Consider the following 21,342-nt stretch of genomic DNA (forward strand, 5'->3'; position numbering starts at 1 on the left):
GAGGACTGTTTCGGCGGCCCCCCCACAGTGCTCACTTTTCCCACCCGGGCTACCTCAGAGGGCGATGCTGAACTTAACAGGGTTTAGGTGTAGAGTCTCCATTCACTGAACATCTCCAGGTAACCAAGCTTCCACAAGGCACAGTTGAAGCTCTCAGGGTCAGGTTGAACCTGACCACGGGTAAACTCCCGCGCCTCTCTGACATGGCCTCACTGAAAAGCAGCTGTCCCTAGAGAGGAAGCTGCACTACAGCAAACCACATCCCAGCAGAACTGCACTTTGGGCATTGGAGAAAACTCACCATAAACTAAATGCAAATAAAATTGTTTTAAATGCACTATTACTACTGTGAACTCAACTAGGTTGTTTTAGAAAGCATGCTGGACAAAACTGGGAAGAGAGCACTCAGCTGCTGGGCTTGGGAAGGCACCCATGCACGGTGAGGGACGCATGGGTCAGACCCCCAGAGCGGACCCTGTGCTGTGGAGCACCTGGACTCACCTGACACCCCTCTACCTGTCCATCTTTCCAATGCCCTTAGGATAAAGCAGTAAACAAGAAAGGCGGAGAAAGCCCCAACTCTAAGCATTCAATAGCAGGTAGGTCTGTGCTAAATTTAAGAGTGTTAACTGCTGGGTTCATAGCAGGCTGTAGCTCTAGTTTTGGGGGATCCAATGTCCTATCTGGCCTTCATGGGTATTGCATGTATGTGGTGCACAGTCGTCCATGCCGGGTTCAAATCACTCTACAAACATTTTTTTTTCTAATCATAAAACAATCTCTAAAGCACTAAGAATGGGTGTGGCAATACCCATAATCCCAGAAGTCAGGAGGCTGAGTTTAAAGTCAGCCAGAAGAACACAGTGAGACCCTACCTTGGGGAAAAAAAGAGGGAGGAGGAGGAGGGGAGACAGAGGGGGAGGGGAGATGAGATGGGAGGGGAGGGGAGAGGATGGGGAGGAGGAGGGGAAAGGGGGAGGAGGGAGAGGAGAAGGGGGAAGGGGGAGGAGGAAGCTAGGTGTAGAGATACTCCCAAGGCTGACAAGCTGAGTAAAAGCCCCAAACCCACGCGGTGGAAGTAGGAAACTAACAAGTCATCCTCTGACCTCATGTGCACATGACACATACAAAGCAAGTGTAGTTTTTACAAAGCCTCCATTCCTACAACATGGGGCTGGGATCCCAGCTCAGGCTCAAAGCCTAAGACTCAGGAGGCCTCTGAGCTCCTCCATCTCTAGACTGAACCTTTAGGATAATCAAGAGAGTGACATGTCAGAGAGACCCAACCCTTTTTAGGGCCAGCCGGAGCAGGAGAGGCACAGAGAGAACGGCAGGACCAACAACCACCCAGAGAATCAGGGCAGACATGCTATTAAAGGACCGCTGGCCTGCAGTCTGGCCATGGCATAGAGCGGGCCTCCTTCTCCACTCCGCTTTCCCTGTCAGAGGCCCTTAATATTGCCTGCAAAGTCACTTAGTATCTCTGGCTGTGACCACAGAATGGCTCTAGGTCCTAACAGCCTGCAAAGTCATATGCCCTTGCCTGCCCTCTCTCTCTTCAACAATGCTGGGATCACTAGTGCCAGAAGAAGGCTGGCATAGTCCCGAGGGCATGGGGTGTGCCCTTGATCCCTGAGACTGACTTTTCTACAAATCAGCACAGGCTTCATACAATGAAGGGAGGCCGTGCTCCCACGGGTACCCAGGTGACCCAAGGGTGTGGCAGCCTATCTGCAGCTCACTCACCAGGATCATTCAGCAGCATCACCAGGTCAAAGGCCGTGTACCCATTTTTGGCTCGAAGAGCAACATCAGCCCCTTGATTTAGCAGATACTTGACAATTTCTTTATTTCTGGGGAACAAAGAGGCAGGCAGTTAAGCTAGTCTCATTGGGTGCTGATCACCCTACAACTCACAAGCAAAGGCTTGTTCACAGGAAGGTGCTGTGGCCCACTAGGGGTAGGGCCTACTGGTCATTGTGGATGTGACCCCCGAAAGGGGAGGTTGGGCCTCTGGCTTTGCCTCCTGGATTAAGCACTTTCTTGGACACTTGCCCTCTGCCTATGCCTTGGATCCTTTCACCAGAGGTTGGAAGTCTTGGGACCGCTCCATCTTGAACAACAACCTGGAGACCCATGAACCAGAATAAACCTTTTCTTTATAAAGTAACTGCCTTGGGCATTTTGTTAGGAGTGACACAAAACTGGCTAGTCCAGCAAGGGACAGGGAAAGTGTGGCTATGTTCCCGGACAACGAGCCTGCCAACATTAACCAGGGAACACGGTCTTCCAGTGTTTAAGCGGGACATAGCCAATCATGCCCCACCACTCAGCAGGTCAGGGGCAAATGTGCTTTCTATCAGTCCTTCCTACTGTTCCTCCCTAATGACAATAAAAACCGGGGCCTCTGCCCCGAAAGTGCTCAGCCACCACACCTACCTCTCGGTGGACAGGACCTTCCTTCCACAACTTTCTAGCAAAGTCAAGGATTTGAGGTTCATCAGATAAGATAACTAATGCAGGAGTGTGATATGGCCAGTTGAACCAGACAAGAGGAAAACCCCTAAGGGGAACATTTAGTGGCTATAAGATGACCCCAGAGGGGCCTGCAGAAGGGTGACAGCCCACCTGGCTGGGATGATCACATTACTTTAAAGGGGAAGGTCAAGATGACTGTCAGAGTCTAAGGTGATATTTGTGGCCACTGCTCATATCGTGAAGGGGATGCTTAATGGAGGTCTCTGAACTGCCATGTGAAACGCCAAATGAACCAATAACAGATCAGCTGGAAATAAATGAGAAATGATCATTCTGCCTAAGATGCACCTGCTGTGTGCGTTTACACAGCCATGGGGAAACTCAAGGGCAGGGTAGCAAGTATCCCAGATGGAGACAGAGGCTGGCTGAATAAAACCCACATCCATTCTATCTTTTTGCAGGTCTTGATGTCCTCACAGCCCTGGGCTGGCTACAAGTTGCATCTTGTGTCAGAAACCCATTGCCAACTAGAGCACTTGCTAGGCCTCGTGTGGGAGACACGGACCCGTGGTAGGTGGCCTGCATGAGGGCCGTCCAGCCATGCACGCTGTCCTGCTTGTCCATGTCTGCGTGCTTCTCCACCAGCAGCTGTACCAGGGGCAAGTGCCCCGTGACAGCAGCCAGCATCAGTGGGGTCGCCCCGTCCCCGTTGACCAGGTTCACGTGGTTGGGGTCTTCATCAGCAATCTCCTTCACCAGCTGGAAGTTCCCTACAAACGGCAGGAGTCCAGGTGACACACAGGTGACACATAGCCCCTGGCCCCACAAGGTCATTTATTCAGTTGTCTCTCACTCTGCCTCTGCTGTGGTCATGGGGACCGCTACTCAGATCCCTCTATCTGTGACAGACGGAGATCAGCATATGAACAAACACAAGTGCTATCTGTGTCTCAGAGCATAGGGAGAGTGAGGAAGGGCCACAGGCCTGAAGAGGGAAAAATACAGGTTTAGATGGTAAGCAGGAATCCGGGAGGGCTGCCTGAAGGTGGTGTCTCTAGCAAGAGGGAACCCTGGAGCGTGGGAGATGGGTCAGTAGGTAAAAGTGCTACCCATGCAAGCTTGAGGACTTGAGTTTGAATCTCCAGGACCCCACATAAAAGATAGACACGGCATGTAGCATTAAGTGTTTGTAATCTCAGTGCTCCTAGGAGACAGGAGAATGCCAGCAGCTTGCAGTAGCCTGGTGTATGAAGCAGAACACTATGGAAAACCTTCTCAGGGGGGAAGGTAAGAAAGGAAGGTGAGCAATGGTGAGGCCAACCTCTGCAGGATGGCATGCCACACCAGCGCCTCGCTCTCTCATACACTCACACACACACACACACACACACACATAGAAACTCTGAGCTAAAGAGCCCTTCTGTCATAGCAAAACTGAGGCTCGCAGAAAGAGCCAGGCACATCTAGCTGGTGATTCAGTAGGGACCTGGGAGAATGTTCTAGAAGTGTTCTAGAGTGTTCCAGAGTCTGTGGGTAGAACACTCTAATAAATTAGAGGCCTCCAGGGCCCACCCTTCCCTGGTGAGAGTGAATTAGAACATCACGAAAGTTAAGAAATTACTTCTAAATGAAAGCAAACAAGAAAACTGCATTTCTTTATCAGATTCCTTGTGCCTTTGAATTAGTGTGGGAATCGGGCTGGAGGGCGGGGCTTGGGCTCTTCAACATCCAGAAAAGCCCCTTGAAGCACTTACCCATCTTCAGGGCATGGAAAATATCTGGTCGCCTCTTCTCCTCATCTGGGTAAACAGAGATTTCCAGAATTAATGGAAGAGAAGTTTAACAGAACTCTAAAGCCACATCGGGTCAGAGCACAGGGTCTAAAGAGCAAGTCCTTGTAAGTCATGGGGCAGAAGCTCAGAGCAGGGGACTGACTATGTGACAGCCTTTCTGGGCAGCTGTTACCCCAGGCTTTTGAAAACACTGCAAACTGTGGGATGTATTTACCTAGGTTAATAAAAAAAAAAAGGTATGGTCTTGGAAAAAGTTCATTCTGTAAGAATTTGAAAAAGAAACTGTTTAACTTCTAAAATCTAACTACAACTAATTAAGTACAAGGTCAGAGAGCCCTGTGACACTGGATCACTGAGCTCTGGAAGTAATGGCTGTGCCCCCCACCCCACCCCAGAAAAGCACCTTTTCTTTCTTCCCAGGCACTTGAGTCGGGTGCCCCGCCAGTCTGTGGACAATTGTCAGGCCAACTGTCCATCAGACATGTTCACACTGGGCTCTGACCCTTGGCCTGGTGCAGCAACTCCCTGTCCACCAATGCAAGCCTCTGCCCCGCCGCACCAGGCCCAGCAGTCATCCACGAACAGGAAACAGGCATTCCCTAAAGCCAGTGAGCATGCTGAGCAGCACAGGCAGGGCTCCTGCGCCTTAGTGAACTCCATGAGGGACGCCCATGGCTCTCGGCTGGCTGGGAGGAGCAGTGAGCCCCATGTGAGCCAGAACGCACGTTTCTGCACCGCTGCCCCACTGACATCAGCATCTGTGCCACGGAGTTGTCCCAAGGAGCAGCAGGTGATGTAGGAAGGAGGTGCTTCAGAATCGTGGAGCCTATCAGGGTACCACTGTGCTAACTGGCCTCCAGCAGCCGTCCCAGCCAAGCTGTAACATGGAGTGATACCGTGACTCTCAGTATCAACTACAGCCAGGGACACGGAAGAACAGGGATAATTTTGCCTGTGAAATATCAACACATGGAGCCATATCGTAGTCACCGAAAAAGCACCTCGGGGGGCTGGAGAGATGTCCAGCAGTTAAAAGCACTGGCCACTCTCCCAGAGGACCCAGGTGATGTCCAGTACCCACATGGTGACTCGTTGCAGGGGCTCTGGTGCCCTCTTCTGGCCTCCTGGGGCACCAGGCCCACATGCAGTACACAGACATTCATACAGGCAACATACCCATATAAATAAAATAAAATCTGTAGAATTGTAAGTGCCTTCGAATTGCTTATGAGCTCCGTTTGCTGAGGCCGGTGGTTTTTGAGGGACAGGAATGTCACCAATCTTATTGCTGGATGCTAGACAGCCACCTGGTAACATGAGTCACTAAACAGTCCAGCCTGGCTCTTGATGCTAGGACAGCTATTTGCACTGATAACCCGCACTGCTGGGCTGGGCCTTTCTTTATTCTGGGCTTCAGTGGTGTTGTCCAGGGACTCCACCACATCCCAAGGAGAGGACACCTGACCCAACCTCTGCACAGCATGAGACAGAAGAATGTTACAGTCACCGGGCAGCTTTGGTTGGGACGAAAAAGAACACAGAAAGGTCAAGATCTTGTATGGGTGGATTTCCTGCATTTCCAGGAAAGAATGGGGTGTGTGTGTGTGTGTGTGTGTGTGTGTCTGTACTGCTGATGACTTAAGGACCTTTGGTATGGCAATCAATCGTGCAGCCTTCACGGCTGTGGTGGTCCCCTGGTGGTTAGCGCACTTGCAGGACTTCTGAGGTCCACTTGTGGTTATCTTCCCTGGGTGGCCATCCCTGCCGTCTCACAATGCCTGGCACAGTCAGTCTGGCTCTCTTCACCTCGTTCTCATCTGCTGTTCTCACTCACAGCACCAACCTCTCCCACATGGTCATTTATTTCCTACTTATAACCTGCCTTCCCCTACCGAGGCCACTGCCCTCCAGGGTAGGGATCTGGCTCTCAACTGTTCGCTGGCACATGTCAGGTGCTTTGAAGGGTACCTGGAACATAGCAGGCATCCCACACTAGCAGAGAAACTGAACTTCCACTGTTGGGAGCTACGCACCAGGGACAGACACTTCAAAGTACAACTGTCACAAGAGCCTGGCAAGAGAAATGCATCTATACTTCATGAAACCTGATACTAGGATCCCCAGGAAGCCAACACCGACAGTGACACCGACAGTGGTCACATGGCCCACCCTGAGTGGGCAAAGAGAAGCTCAAGCCGGGTCTGGCAGAGTCAGCACTTGTCACCCACTTTGCTCGGTGCTCAGGCTGTGTGTGACACCGTTGAGCAGAGGTTCCAAAATGCAACGTGCTGTGTGACTGCTCCTCTAAGAACAACCCTAAAAACAGCAGCAAGCAAACACGAGACTGCCAGGAAAACCCAGACTCGTAAGGGAACCACTGCACACTCACTACGAGTGACCTGGTCCCCAGGGACTGGTGGCCAGCACCTTCCAGAACAGGGGCTACAAACCTAGGCTTGCTGTCCCAAGTTTGTCTCTGCACTCAGCACAAGGCCACACTCACTCACTTACATTCTAAATGCGGCTGCTCTCACTCTAACAAGGGCCAATAATCACTGGTCAGCACCTACATAGCCCAGGAAGCCTAAATCTTCATTACCTGGACTTTTACAGAGAAAACGTTGCTGGCCTCTGTTCTAGAGGGATCCTTGGACCACTTACATCAGAGCCAGCTGAGGGAGGAAGGTCAGGTAGAGAGAAAAGGCCTCACTGTACAAGTTCACAGGCTCTACTCCCAGCAGTACCTGGTCATGTTGGGAAATGTGTAAGGCCTGTGTGTAACCGGCATTCATAGGTACTGTGTAGCTCAAAGCTCATGGCCTGCATGTACTCCTTCTGCACACATTTTTAGTTTGGCAAGCCTTGGCTTGTGCAACCTAAACAATCCTCTCTGTAAAGCCACAGCAGGGACCAGGGTGTTGGTGGGGAGTGACTTTTGGGGGAAGTGGTGGGAGGGTGGGGGGAGGGAGTGGGGAGTGACTGGGGCAGTGGCGGGGGAGGGGGTTGGCCTGACCTGTTTTTGGCCTGACAGTGGTCAGTGGGTCCAGGTATTCAGCAAGATCCCTGTACTTGCGGTCAAGAGCAACCTCGAAGGCGGTCTTCTCCAGCACACCGAGGTGGTCAGGGTTAGCTCCCTTCTCCACCAGCTGCTGCACCACACTCAGCTTCCCAAGGAGGGCTGCCAGCATCAGAGGGCTCCAGCCCACAGTCCGGGCTGTGTGGTTGGGGTCCGCACCCCACTCCATCAGCAGACGTACCACGGCCTCGTGTCCATGCTGAACAGCGGCCATCAGGGCTGTGATGCCCAGCAGTTCATCCCCGCTGCCTCCCATTGCTGGGGACTCTCCAGAAGGGGTGTGGTGGTCCACAATGGCTCCCGCCTCTAGCAGCAGCTTCACCACACCCAGGTGGCCACCCCGAGAAGCCACGGTGAGCACGCTGGCACCCAGCCGATTCTGAGCGTTGACATCGGCTCCATGATCCAAAAGGAGGTGTGCCACGCTCACATGCCCACACCTGCCGGGAAGATGGGGGTTGTTGACACCAAACAGAAAACGCTGACAATCGAGCACTTCTGATGACCCTCACTAATGTCAACTACTGCAGGCACAGGGGCTGTTCAGAAGGGATGACCTCAGCCTGGTGTGGAACGCCATCAAGGAAAACTCCTTACACAGGCTTCAAGTCACCATACATGTGTTCACACATGTACCCATAGACATGCACACATGCATATATGTGTACACACACGGAAAATAAATGGACACGGTAGTGTGCGTACATAATCCCAGCAGTGGAGGCGTGAAAACAAGTGGGTCGGTATAACCTGCCCACCTGCTCTCCGTGCTCCAGGCCCATGAGAGACTGTCAAGAAAACAAGGTGGGGGTCTGCAGAGACAGCTCAGCAGTCAGGAACACTTGTTGCTCTTGCAGAGGCCCTAGATGTGATTCCCAGTACCTACTTGGTGGCTTACAATTCTAGATCCAGGGTATTTGAAGTTGTCTTCCGAACTCAGGGGGTACCAGACATTTACGTGCACAGACATGCAGGCAAAACAGCATACACATAAAACAAAAGAAAACGATCTAAAATTTAAAAAAACACACACACACAGGCACACATACACACACTGAGGTCAGATCCATCTGCCTATACCACTCTGCCCTCCACATCTGAGTTTTCTGTACTCTGAGTTATGGCCTGTCTCTGCCAGTGCTGATCCCCTCCTGTTCCCTTTGTGGTGATTCATGTCTACCCTCCTCAGCCCCCACCACCGCCTGCACATCCCAGTATGGCAGCTGCCCTGGGCAAAAGGACTCTGGCACCTCCACAGAGTCCTACTGCCACCTGCTGGCAGGAATGTTTACTGCAGGTGACTATGAACCTGGTGTAGTCCCATCCTTCTCAAAGAAGCTCCAGCTATGGCTGTCTTCAGGGCCCAGAGAAGACAGACAGGCTCCTGCCAACTCCCGGACTCCAGGGGGAGGACAGATGCCGCTTCTCAGTGGGCAGAGTTATGTTTTAAGGTGTGAGGTCTCTGAACGGAGAGTGTCCAAGCTAGAGAAGGTTCCTCCTGGCTAAGGGGACAGACACAAAGACAAATCCAGGGAAGTGGGTGTCAGAAGACGACAGTGCAGGGGTCAGGTTTGGAGGCTGAGTTGGCCCTCCTTTGTGGAAGTGGATTTTGTGCTTCAGCGAAAGCTCAGGGCTTCCTTCCCTGAAGGAGGCAGGGCCAGGGCTGAACTCTGGTCTGAGGCTGCAGCTGAATATAAAATACCTTCTGGGCTGTGAACCTTGACACACCAGGCTGCCTCCTGCAGTGTGCAAATGAGAACCTGGCGACCTGGTCCCCCAGCCCAGGGCAGGATGGGGGCCTCTACTCTGGAGCAGAGAGGTGAGTGAGGAAACACACTCCCATGCAGAAACTGCAAACTCAAGCCCCCTCCAGCCTCCATCCCCTTCCCTGCTGTCCTCCAGAGCCCCCCCACACCTAACCCTCCAGGTCCCTCCCACCTGCCCACAGCCAGGAGGGCTGCCTACATCGCTGTTATTTCCCAGCCCCGTTCTGCACCTTCCTACCCTCCTTCCACGCACTCCATCATGAGTGTGACTCACAGGGTCCTGCCAAGCAGGGTGCTGTGCCTCTGTGCTGCTCAGGGCCCGCTCCCATCTCGCCAACTCTGAGCAGTTTCCTGGGCTCCCATCTGAGGACCCCCCAAGTCTGCAGCTTCTCTCTGTCTAAACCTGAGCCCTCTTTCAAAAACTGTTTCTTGCCTACCTGATTGTAACTAAGGACAGGGTTAGGGGACTTCCCTGGTCACTTGCACAGGAGATGGCCCATGTTAGGGTTCAATATGTTCATTCGGTCTCATGAACTGATAAATGAACACACTGCATTGATGACAGGGAAGGGAGGTCTGAGAGATAGAAGGCAACCAGGGGCTGCTTTGACCGCCACTGCAGTATAGTTAAAAGCTCCCACCGGTTTTGGGAGCACAAAACAAACTCTAGTATAATCTCTAGCTGCAGATTACAAGGTACTTTCAGATTCTTATCTCATTTGAAATCCGGAGATGTACACAGTGCCTCCCACTTCACAGATAAGGAGGCAGCAGAGTGGAGCAGAGAGCAATTAATCTCAATTTGAAAGTGACAGGACCCAAACCGTCCCCAAGAATTTCAAATCACAGCCCCTCCAGCCTGCCCGGTTCCTACAGGGGAAGCAAAGGGACTGAATTTGAGCAGAAATACTGAATTTTGCAATGTTTTCTGAACTCCCAGGTAGCCCTAGAGAGCATTCAATTAGGCTGAAAAATATAAAATGATCCAACGGCGCCCTAGATAATTTTGCGTGTGTTCATTTTCTAATAGGTAATTACTGAAAACGGGGCTGCTGGGGGCTTCTGAGCAGGTGCTGAGGCTGACAATTAATTTCAGCAATTAACACCTGTGCTTTGAGAGCTGGCACACGATCCTGCCACTCAGAGCACCTGGCATGAGTGGGGTAAAGAGAGAAGTGGGTGAAAGGTAAACGGGCCAAGGTGTGGCTAGACAGCCTCACCATGCTGTCCCCTGCTCAGAATCACTACCAGTGCCCGAGAGGAGTTGTCAGTTGCTGGATTCACAGCTCTCCGGCCATCCATCAGTCTGTGAATCTGACTCTGTCACTCAACTCGCCTTGTGGCTGTGGACAGGTTACATAGCTTCTCTGGACCTCAATTCCTTGTCTCTAGAGGGGGGTCAACAATGATACATACTTCCGAAGGTTTTGGGTGGACTGAAGGAATGAATCCATTTAAAGCAGTAAGCACGGTGCTGGACACAAAATGGGTGCTCAAGAAACGCCACTGTTAGCTGGACCCGATGATGCGGGCAGGGCTGATGTAGGGCAATTAGACCTGCTGGAGCTACATAGTAAGTTCAAGGACAGCCTGGGCAGTTCAGCTGAGACTCTGCTTTAAGGGCCAAGGTGGTAAGTCTGTGATAGCATGCTTGCCTGCCAAGTACAAGCCCTGAGTTCATCCCCACTACTGGAGAGGGGGAAGAAAAGAATAATCTATTTTTGCAAATAGGAACTACGGTTCTACTTAAACCATAGGAAGCCATTGTCTCCAAGTGCTGGCACAGGGTCTCTTCGGCTTGCCTCATGGACAGATGTTGGAACGCACAACAAGATGAGTGTTGAGTCCACTTAGGCAGGCACTGTGGGTATCTGGAGCACTGTCCACGGATTCTAAGAGGAGCATAAGAAAGGAGAGTGGCCATGCACAGGTCACCCTGAGTTGAGGGACAGAGAGACCAAGGGACCCACAAACTGACCCTCAACGAAGTCTCCCTACACTGGTCTCTGACCCTGAGCCTCCACCCGGACCAGGGAGCAGACAGCTCAGAGCATCTCAACCCCAGTGCAGTGGAGTCTCCTGTGAGGAGACTTAAAAAGTGTCCAGGCCCTGGCGAACAGGCATGTGTGAATTCTAATCCTCTCCTCACGGAGGTACCTCCTACCTTGGGCTCACAGAACAGTAAGGTGTGTATCGTACTAATACGCTCAAAGCAGCACCTGTTGGGGCCAGAGAGATGGCTCTGCAATGAGAACACTGGCCGCTCTTCCAGAGGCTCCATGTTCAGTTCCCAGCACCTCTCTGGCTGCTGACAACTGCCTGTAACTCCACTTCGAAGGGCTCTCATGCCCTCCCTCCTCTTGCTTCTGAGGGCACCAGGCATGCATGGCACACAGACAGTGGTGCAGGTAAAACACACCGATGAAACGGTAATTAGAAAACAGCGCTCATGGCAAACTGAAGCACAAAAAGACAGCCCAAAGCATCTCAACTACAAAGTGTCAAAGCTGGAGTGCTTGGACCGCAAACCCCAACTCTTTTTGCCCTGCCAACGGAAGGACTCTAACAGACCCAGGCACCGCACACAGCTGCCGGCGGGGTTTGCCCTCCTTCCTTCTCTCTCTTTCTTGCTAAGCCGTTATATCACTCACATTCCAAAAGCTAGCCACCAAGCAAGGTCTGTTAGCTCATTTGGCTACTTCCTTGTGCCTGACCAAGATACCCAGTTTCAACTATGAAAATGCCCAGGTCTAGCAATCAAAACTCATTATTTGGCTATACTGGCTAATCTGTCCAATCAGGACTCACCAACTAACTCACCCTAGCACAGATTCCCTGTTTTCTCCTTAAAAACCATTCCTACGGGGGAGGGGGGTGGAGAGATGGCTCAGCAGTTATGAACACTAGCTGCTCTTCCAGAGGTCCTGAGTTTAATTCCCAGCACCCACATGGTGGCTCACAACCATCTGTAATGGGATCCGGTGCCCTCTTCTGGTGTGTCTGAAGACGGTGACAGTGTGCTCACATATATAAAATAAGTTATTTTTTTTTAAAATCACTTCTGCAGAGACACCTGCTGCTCTCTTTGCCAGATTCAGAAGCAGTTCCCCCCTCCCCCATCCTCTGGGCTGACTTCAAGGTCCTTTCACCAACTTTTATACAAGAAAGTCCTTTGAATCTGTTAAACTGTTAATTAACCATCATGATTAGGTTAAGTATCCTGCCCATCAAGATAAACAGGAGTTGATGGGTGTGATGGTGCACACCCAAATCCCAGCACTGGGGAAGTAGAGGAGGCTCTCAAGGTTAGAACCAGCCTGATCCACATTAAGGCAATAATAATCAGACATCATGATGATGATGATGATGATGATGGGGAAGGGGAAGAAGAGGGGGAGGAAGAGGAGGAAGAAAAGGAAGAGGAAGAAGAGGAGGAGGAGGAAGAAATAATCAAATAATGTGGACAATTCTGAAGAAGAAGAAGAAGAAGAAGAAGAAGAAGAAGAAGAAGAAGAAGAAGAAGAAATAATCAGATAATGTGGACAATTCTGAAGAAGAAGAAGAAGNGAAGAAGAAGAAGAAGAAGAAGAAGAAGAAGAAGAAGAAGAAGAAGAAGAAATAATCAGATAATGTGGACAATTCTGAAGAAGAAGAAGAAGAAGGAAGAAGAGGAGGAAGAGGAGGAGAAGAAGAAGAAGAAATAATTAATCAGATGATGTGGACAATTCTGCAGAACTTGGTGAACAGCAAAAAATAGGTGACAGGGGTTGGTGGCACTGAGACAAGCCAGTGCTGCAAACCATGACAAGCAAAGCTTTCAGCAGATGCCCAGGGCTTGCAAGGTCTCTATAGTGGGTGGATCTCAGAGAGAAGGTGTACACCTGGGCCTCTCCAATGTACAAAGTCATTCTGAGCTTCTTTCTCACAACCCTTCCTGTTCCCCACCTCTCTCCTCAGCTTCCGAGTCACAGCCTTCAGAAAGGTAACCCCAGGAACCCCATGTGGAGAGATATCCCAGGGAGTCTTAGGTATAGCCAGGGTTGGGTGCACAGCGAGCCAGCCTGGTATGGTGAGACCAGAGACCATGGCCACATCAAGGAAGGCTTCCTGGAAGAAGCTAAGCTTGAGAGAGGAGGGGCTTTGCTGAGAGCAGAAGAGAACTCACGCTAAGGGTTCTGTGGAGACTCCCTGCCAACGCACATTCTGATATCTAAATCTCAGGGTCTCACCAGTAAGGAGGAAAAGATAATCTTGTTTCAGCTTTTTTATTTATTTATTTTGGTTTTTCGAGACAGGGTTTCTCTGTATAGCCCTGGCTGTCCTGGAACTCACTTTGCAGACCAGGCTGGCCTCGAACTCAGAAATCTGCCTGCCTCTGCCTCCCAAGTGCTGGGATTAAAGGCGTGCCCCACCACGCCCGGCTCAGCTTTTTAAAAAAGTACAAAGTAATGCAGAGAAGGCCCAGATGAAATCCAGGCCTGAACCTAAGAGACCAGGACGGATGTACTGACAGATGTGGACAGACAGAAGTGTCATCCTGAGTCTAGGGCAGCCGCTGGTGACAGGCACAGCCAAGCACTTGTTCCAGAAAGATCTGGAAGCTCTTCACGGAGGCGGGGGCAAAGGTATACCTGGAGCAGAGGAGTATGGTGGGAGACAGCTACAGAGGTATCTGCGGACAAGGGTGAGGGGATGGAGAGGAAGACGGAGGCGGGTGCATTCTGGGGATATCACAAGCCAATGAGGGGGTACCTAGGCAGGAGAAGGCTCACATGGAGGAAGAGTAAATACTGCCCCTAAGAGGAAAGAAACCTAGAAAAAAGGTTTTACAGTCACCTCTGCTGCCCTGGCATTCTCCACCGGTACCACCTGCTATGTGACTGAAAGCCAAGCTCACTCTCAGGACCGTCCCTCTGGGGCTAGAGAGATGGCTCAGCAGTTAAGAGTACCTGCTGCTCTCAAAAAGGTGCCAGGTTTGATTTCTACCATCTGTGTCTATACCTCCAGTTCCAGGATATCCACTGCCCTCTTCTGGCTTCCCTCAGACACCAGGCACACATGTGGTGCACATATACACAGGCGCTCATACACATAAAATAAAAACAAATCTAAAAACAAAACAAAACAAGCATTGTCTCTTTTCTTGTTTTTTTTTTTTTTTTTACAGCTCAGTATATTTATACGAGTCAGAAATCTAGAGATGGATTTTGCTGCCTCTCCCAACCCCTTCACAGGGTCACACAACCATGAGGATCAACTTCAGGTTGGTCCAGGCCACTAATTGTCTCTTCCTTGGCTGCTGTCTTCCTAGCCAGCCTTCCTGATTCTGGCCCATCTCTCTGCCCATTCTCACAGGTGCTGAATGTAACTTACCCGAAACAAAAGTCTGTTCTGGTCACTGTGCCCTGTGCCTTCCACACTCCTGATCATCCTTAGATTGTGGGTTTCTGTTCAGCCCCAATCTGGCACCTACTTTCTTCCTCCAATGGTGGGCTTGTCTCCAGCCCCCTCTGGGTCGCAGCATCCTCTCAGTTGTCAGACCACCTTTCATCACTGTGTGTCTGCCTTGTGCTTGCTCTCCCTCGCTTCCTCGTTTTCCTGTCCTGGATAACTCTTACAAATCCTCGAGTCTTAACACCTCATTTCTACTAAAAATCGCCTCTATTCCTCCAACTGGGTCAGCTACTACTCTCAGACCTTCCAGATCAAGAATGCTACTTTATTTACCCACCCACCCCACTCCTATCCCCAAAATGGGGACTTAATTGGATCCCAGTTATCTATTCGGCCAACCCCCAAAGCCAGGGTGAGTAGACAGATTCTTAGGAGACCCTTGATGCAAAACGGAATGAATGAACGTCTAGAAGATGCACTCCGCAGCCTCCACACTGTTCAAAAGCCAAAGTTTCTAACATCCCTAATCTTGTGTTTCTGAAACCGCCCTTTTCTTTCCATCATACAGATGACCAAAAAGCAAAGTTCCAAGTCTGCCATTCGCACTCTCACGAGTCCCGGACTCTCTCCTTCCCAGTCCCCGCTCACCTGGCCGCCTGCATGAGCGCGCTCCAGCCGTAGTGGTTGCGGCTGTTGACCGAGGCTCCGCGGCGCAGCAGGAACCTCACGAGTGGCTCGTGGCCACCAGCCGCCGCCAGCTGCAGCGCCGAGTTGCCCGCCTCATCGGAGCAGTCCACCGGCACCGGCACCCCGGCCTCCGCTGCCCGGACCGCCTCGGGCCCTGCCGGCTCCGCTCCCGCCTCGGGCCCCGCGGCCGGGTCTGCGCCTGGCTCCAGCAGGCGCCGCGCCGTGTCGGTGTCACCCTGCTCGCAGGCGCGGAGCAGCAGCTGCAGGCCCGGAGCCAGCGCGCCCTCGCCCATCGCTGACCGCCTGCTCCGCGCCGCCGCCCGCTCCCACCCCGGGCCGCGCGCGCGCCCGCCGTCCGCAGGCCCGCCCCCTGGGTGCGCGCGCGCCTCCGGGGTCGCGCCTGATGGGTACGCGCGCGCAGAGCCCGCCTCCCGGCTTGTGTGGTCACTCTTCAGTCTTCCTGTTCGTTCCTACTGAATCCGACCTCTGGGCCTAGCTTAAAACTCATCTCGCATCTCTACCGACCCCAGACCGGCCCGCATTTCACTAGCGCTCCCTAAACAGTCGCAGGCTGAATCGGGACGAATGGGTCAGCCCCGTCGTTTGCCGGAGCAGCCCTGCAGTGCTGAGTTCATCTGTGTCAAGCTACCCGCCCATCTGTCTCTTGTCTTTGACGGGGGTCACCACTACCGCAGTAACTTACATGTTACAGATGGAGATTTTTCTAGCCACACCCCAGACCCACTGTCGGAAACTCAGTGTGGGACCAGCAACTGTTCTGGTCCCAAGCCCTCCTGTATATATATCACACAAACGGTAGGAACCACCGACTGGTCCCCAGGGCAGTCCTGGTAGCCACCCTAGAGATTCAGATGATTATTCCAATCTACAGTAGACGAGTGACCGGGAAGGTTGTATGTTGCTATAGTCTGCACAGATCTGCAGGCGCTGCTGTGGCTAGGACTCAGGTTTTCTGACATCAAGTTCATCTCTCTTTCCGGACTCAACAAGTATGTATTGGATGCCTGTTAGTGCCAGGCACAGCTCTTCGTGCTGAGAACGTTTGCAAGATAGCATCTCTGCCTTCTAGGATCTGACCCACCCATCCAGGCTATAAAGATATGCTGTGGTAATAAACTTGGCTGCTGAATGGTAGTTGAGTGCTGTTGACACAGTAAACGGAACATGAATCTAAGCAAAATCGGGTAGAAGGTGGGGCATTGTTTCATAATTGAGCCAACAAGAGAATTACTGAAAATATAACGCTTGCAAAAACCATAAGGAAGAGAGTAAGCCATGGGGATATTTGAGGGAAAGAAGCTAAGCAGAAAGCAACAAGCAGTTCACATTGTATGTGTCCTTACAGCATGGACACTTCCATAAGAAGAGACAACTGGTTTCCCCAGATGGTTAGTAGTGCCCCCCAAAACCCAGCAAGAAGCCAGACATACAGTTAGGCAAGGCTGTTACAGGTCCCAACAGTGTATCGTGATAACAGCATAACTGTTAGGTCTGGGCAGTCATGAGTCACGGGTACAGGTCAGAGAGGATGGGGGTGAGGAATCAGGGCTGGAAGATGAAAAAAATACCATATATGAAGATGTGAAAATATCTTGAAGGTTTTCAGGGCTTGAGTTGCAAAAGACTTCAATGCCCTGCTACAGACTATGGAGTTTATTCTGTGAGTGGGAAGCCTAGAAAAGTGTTTGGGCAAGTCAGTCAAGAGCTAGAGCTAACCACTCCTGACTCGCTTCCACATCCAACCCAAATTACTGCAGTAGGGTTGGCGTGGGAGACTAAAGGCATGTGCCACAACTACCCCGGCTACATGATATTTTAAAAATAAGCAAATAATAGTAATAATTGAATGATAATCAGTACATAAAAGTGAAAGGCATAAAAGAAGAGGCCCTTGCTCTCCTTCTTTGAGTTTCTAGAGCTATTTACCACAGGGCTCCATCTGTCTTAGCAGGAGTGTGTGGTGGCTGTCCACATCATGGTTGGCTAACAAACAGAGATTAGCAGATTCAGGGGCTGTGCGGTCACCTTCAGAAGCCTGGCCCTGTGGGCTGGGAAGACGGCTCAGTTGGCAAAGTGCTCTCTGCTCAAACAGGAGGACCTGAATTTGGATTCCCAGCATCCACATACTAAGTTGGGTGGGGCAGTGCACAACTGAATCCCAGTGTTAGATGGTGGAGACATGAGCCGGGGGCTTGCTGGCCACTGGTGAGCTCCTGCTTCAGTGTGAGACCCTGTCTCAGAAAAATAAAGTGGATCGGCTCCGAGATGGCTCAGTAGCTAACTATACCTGTTGCCAAGCCTAACGACGTGAGTTCAATCCCTGGGATCCACATAGTGGAAGGAGAGGAACAGTTATTGAAAGTGTCCCCTGGCTTCCACATTTATTGTATGGCATGCACAGGCACACACACAATAAATAAATATGTCAGCGATGGTGGTGCATGCCTTTAATCCCAGCATTGGAGAAGCAGAGGCAGACAGGTCTCTATGAATTTGAGGCCAGCATGGTCTGCATAGTGAGCTCTAGGCCAGCCACGGGCTATATAGTGAGTCCTTTTCTCAAAAACAAAACGGAATAACAACAACAACAATAATAAATATAATTTAAAATAAACAAATAAAGTGGAAAGCTGTGTAGGAAGATATTCGACATTGACCTCTGGCTATCACATACCCACATATGGTACATGCCCATAATTATAGCACATAGTACATATACAGTGTACACACACACACACACACACACACACACACACACACACATGAGCAAAAGAAAAACACCAACTCATAGCTGAATGTGGTTGTACATGGGTATAATTTCAGTTCTGGAGTGGCAGAGGAAGAAGAATGGGGAATTCAAGGTCATCATTAGCTGAATAGAATAGCCACATAAAACAAACAAACAAACGAATAGAAGAAGAGGCCTCCTAGTGACCTACTTCTTCCAACTAAGGTTTATCTAAGGGTCTACAGCATCCATAAATACACTGGGAAACATATTTTCAAAACATAAGGCTGTAGGGGACATCCCCAATAAAACCGGGGAATAGTGACACACATGTGTACATATTAAGCAAGAATCTTGCTTGCGTGTAGCAGAAACCAACCCTGGGGTCACAGCAGCAGCAGGAGGATATAGTTTAAGATTCTTTTCTAGTTCACAAACTTGGAGGGACCAAGTTTTGAAGATTTCCGACCAGGGTGTCCCAATCACATAACAGCCATGTCCTTCATGTCTACTCAGATACCTTATGGTGTCACTGGCTTCAAGTTGACAGCCTGACACAGTAGTGCCTGATTGGCCCATCCTGTGCCCCTGCTATATTTGACAAAAGGAGACTAGGAAGGCAAGTTGTAGGTTTTAAGCATCTATGGAGGCAGCCTTGGTTCACAAGGAAGGAGTCTTCCCAGCGTGGTGAAATGAATGCCTCAGATACCTGGACCCCCTGGTAACAAATCCCTGCACACTCTGCCTTCTAAGCTTTTCCTCCAGGAGTCTTCCTGCCTGATTCAGTTCCTGGAGGGTCAGGGGGTAGTACATGGTCCAGCCACACTAAGTGGCTTAGGCTGGAGTGCTTACTGAAGCAGGAGAGGCACGCCCCTCACAAGGTTTTCAGTTGTCACACTGAGTTACCCTGCCAGTACCTGAAGCCAGTCTGCAAGGAAGGCTGCCACACAGGGCAGCAGAGCCATGGGCAGAAAGCCCTGCCCTGCCTTTCTGCTGATGTTTATTTTGAGTAAGGCAGTCATCATAGTCAATCCAAACCTATCGAGGGTAGCATTTACTGTTTTAACTGCAGAGGTTTGTACTTACATTTTCTTCTTTTGTGGTATTGGCCACCGTCTCTAGGGCTTTGTGCTTGCTAAGCAAGCTCTCTCTCTCACTGAGCTGCACCAGTCCCATATTTATTTTTGCTAATGAATGGCTCTGTGCGGTGCAGGCTGAATTTTGCCTGTTTTTTGTTTTGTCTTTCCATTTGACAAATGTCTCAGACACCTTCCCATGCAGATGAATTTAGATTGAGGACAAGATTCACAATGGTGCATATGACACCACCAGGTAGGAAATGTAACATCATTTAATTTTGTTTGTTTGGTTTTCCTAGGCAGGGTTTTTCTGTGTAGCCCCAAGTGTCCTGGAACTTGCTTTGTAGACCAGGTTGGCCTCGAACTCAGAGATCTGCCTGCCTCTATCCTTTAACAGTCACCATGCCTGGACACTTCTTTAATGAGGCACAGCTGACTTGTTTCTAGTATTCTGCTAATTTATATTAAGTACGTGTTTCTATATTATAAATACTATATAATTATGCATACAGTTATATAGAGATATATTATATATAAATACATGATATGATTAATTATAAATTATACATTATAATATACTATACAATGTAATACATTAAATATATAATTATATATAATAATTCAATTGTATATTGAATATATAATCATATATTATAATACATTATATATTCATATATGCACATAGACACACATATATACATATACATTTATACATTCATATATTTATACATACACATGCACACACACACATATGCTGTATTGTCCAGGTGTGGTGGAAGGTACCTGTAATCCCAGCACTCAGGAGGATGTGGAGGCAGGAGAATCATGATTTCTAGGGTCAGCCAGCTTGGAATATGAAGTAAGACCCTTTTTCAAAAACACCATCACAAAATCTTGTGGTAAGCCATGTTAATTAGGGTCCTTATAGAGGACAGATAGCACACTTGGCTGACATCCTGAGCAATATTTACTAAAGACTGAACAAGGGGCTAGAGAGATGGCTCAGCAATTCAGAGCACTTTCCGCTCTTGCAAAGGATGCTGGTTTGGTTCCGAGTGCCAAATGGGCAAGTAATAGGCATTCACAAACACCTACAACTCCAGTTCCATGTTTTAGCACCTCTACTTGCTTCAATGGGTGTACACACACACACACACACACACACACACGTGCACCTGTGCGCACACTCATACACAATAAGTACTTAAGTAAATGTTTTTAAAAGCATTGATCACATTTAAAAATGGTACAGGATACCAGAGCTCTTAACCCTCAGAGTATTTGCCACCCCAGGTCTAGAGCAGTCACAGAACTCTGTAAAAGAGCAGCAGAGGAGGTGGTGAGCCACTTGATACAGGTGTGGCTTTGAGGAGCAGGTCAGTCAGCGGCCCACTGCAGTTTAGCAGGAGACTCCTCCCACCGGGAACAAACACCTCTGGTCTCACTCCCATCTGTCTGCTTGTCTCCTGCTGTACTCCTGGTCAGAACTCAGCAGGAGTCCAGAGTCTGGAAACCCACAGGTGTTCCGTCTGTCACCTCCCTACCCAGCCTCCCAACAGCAGGGAGCCTTGCTACTCAGCATGTGGTCCACTGGGCAGAGCAGGGACACTAGCTGGGAGCCTGCAAGCAGTACAACTTCTTGGGCCCAGGCCAGCTCTACTATGCCAGACTCCCCAGGTAATCCAAACACAGAGTAAAGGGCACAGGGCAAAGGCCAGCAAAGGGTAGCTACAGTTTTATTTATGTTTTATGATCTGCCTTTTGGCACTTTTTTTTATTAGATATTTTCTTTATATACATTTCAAATGCCATCCCGAAAGTTCCCTATACCCTCCCCCGCCCGCCCTGCTCCTCTACCCACTCACTCCCACTTCTTGGCCCTGGCGTTCCCCTGTACTGGGGCATATACAGTTTGCAATACCAAGGGGCCTCTCTTCCCAGTGTTGGCCGACTAGGCCATTTTCTGATACATATGCAGCTAGAAACACGAGCTCCGGGGTACTGGTTAGTTCATATCGTTGTTCCACCTATAGGGTTGCAGACCCCTTCAGCTCCTTGGGTACTTTCTCTAGCTTCTCCATTGGGGGCCCTGTGTTCCATTTTGTAGATGACTGTGAGCATCCACTTCTGTATTTGCCAGGCACTGGCATAGCCTCATACGAGACAGCTATGACAGGGTCCCTTCAGCAAAATCTTGCTGGTATAAGCAATAGTGTCTGAGTTTGGTGGCTGATTATGGGATGTACTCCCGGGTGGGGTAGTCTCTGGATATTCCATCCTTTCGTCTTAGCTCCAGACTTTGTCTCTGTAACTCCTTTCA

At 50.2% G+C, this 21,342-nt stretch overlaps 1 protein-coding gene across 2 annotated transcripts in view; it reads right to left on the bottom strand.

The window, feature by feature from the left end:
* Window positions 1–15,507, bottom strand: part of Anks6 (ankyrin repeat and sterile alpha motif domain containing 6) — a 41,804-nt gene extending 26,297 nt beyond the window's left edge. The window contains exons 1-5 of one of the 2 annotated variants that reach the window (XM_021160966.2): window positions 15,156–15,507; window positions 7,285–7,787; window positions 4,233–4,277; window positions 3,044–3,248; window positions 1,747–1,853 (exon numbers count right to left, since the gene is read on the bottom strand). In XM_021160966.2, the coding sequence (XP_021016625.1) occupies window positions 1,747–1,853; window positions 3,044–3,248; window positions 4,233–4,277; window positions 7,285–7,787; window positions 15,156–15,487 (1,192 nt within the window). In that variant the 5' untranslated portion in view covers window positions 15,488–15,507. The remainder of the gene's footprint in view (window positions 1–1,746; window positions 1,854–3,043; window positions 3,249–4,232; window positions 4,278–7,284; window positions 7,788–15,155) is intronic. The other variant, XM_029475711.1, reaches the window with a different exon arrangement.
* Between the last annotated feature and the right edge of the window lie 5,835 nt (window positions 15,508–21,342).

Source organism: Mus caroli, chromosome 4, assembly GCF_900094665.2.
Source record: "Mus caroli chromosome 4, CAROLI_EIJ_v1.1, whole genome shotgun sequence".
In the NCBI taxonomy this organism is placed as follows: domain Eukaryota; kingdom Metazoa; phylum Chordata; class Mammalia; order Rodentia; family Muridae; genus Mus; species Mus caroli.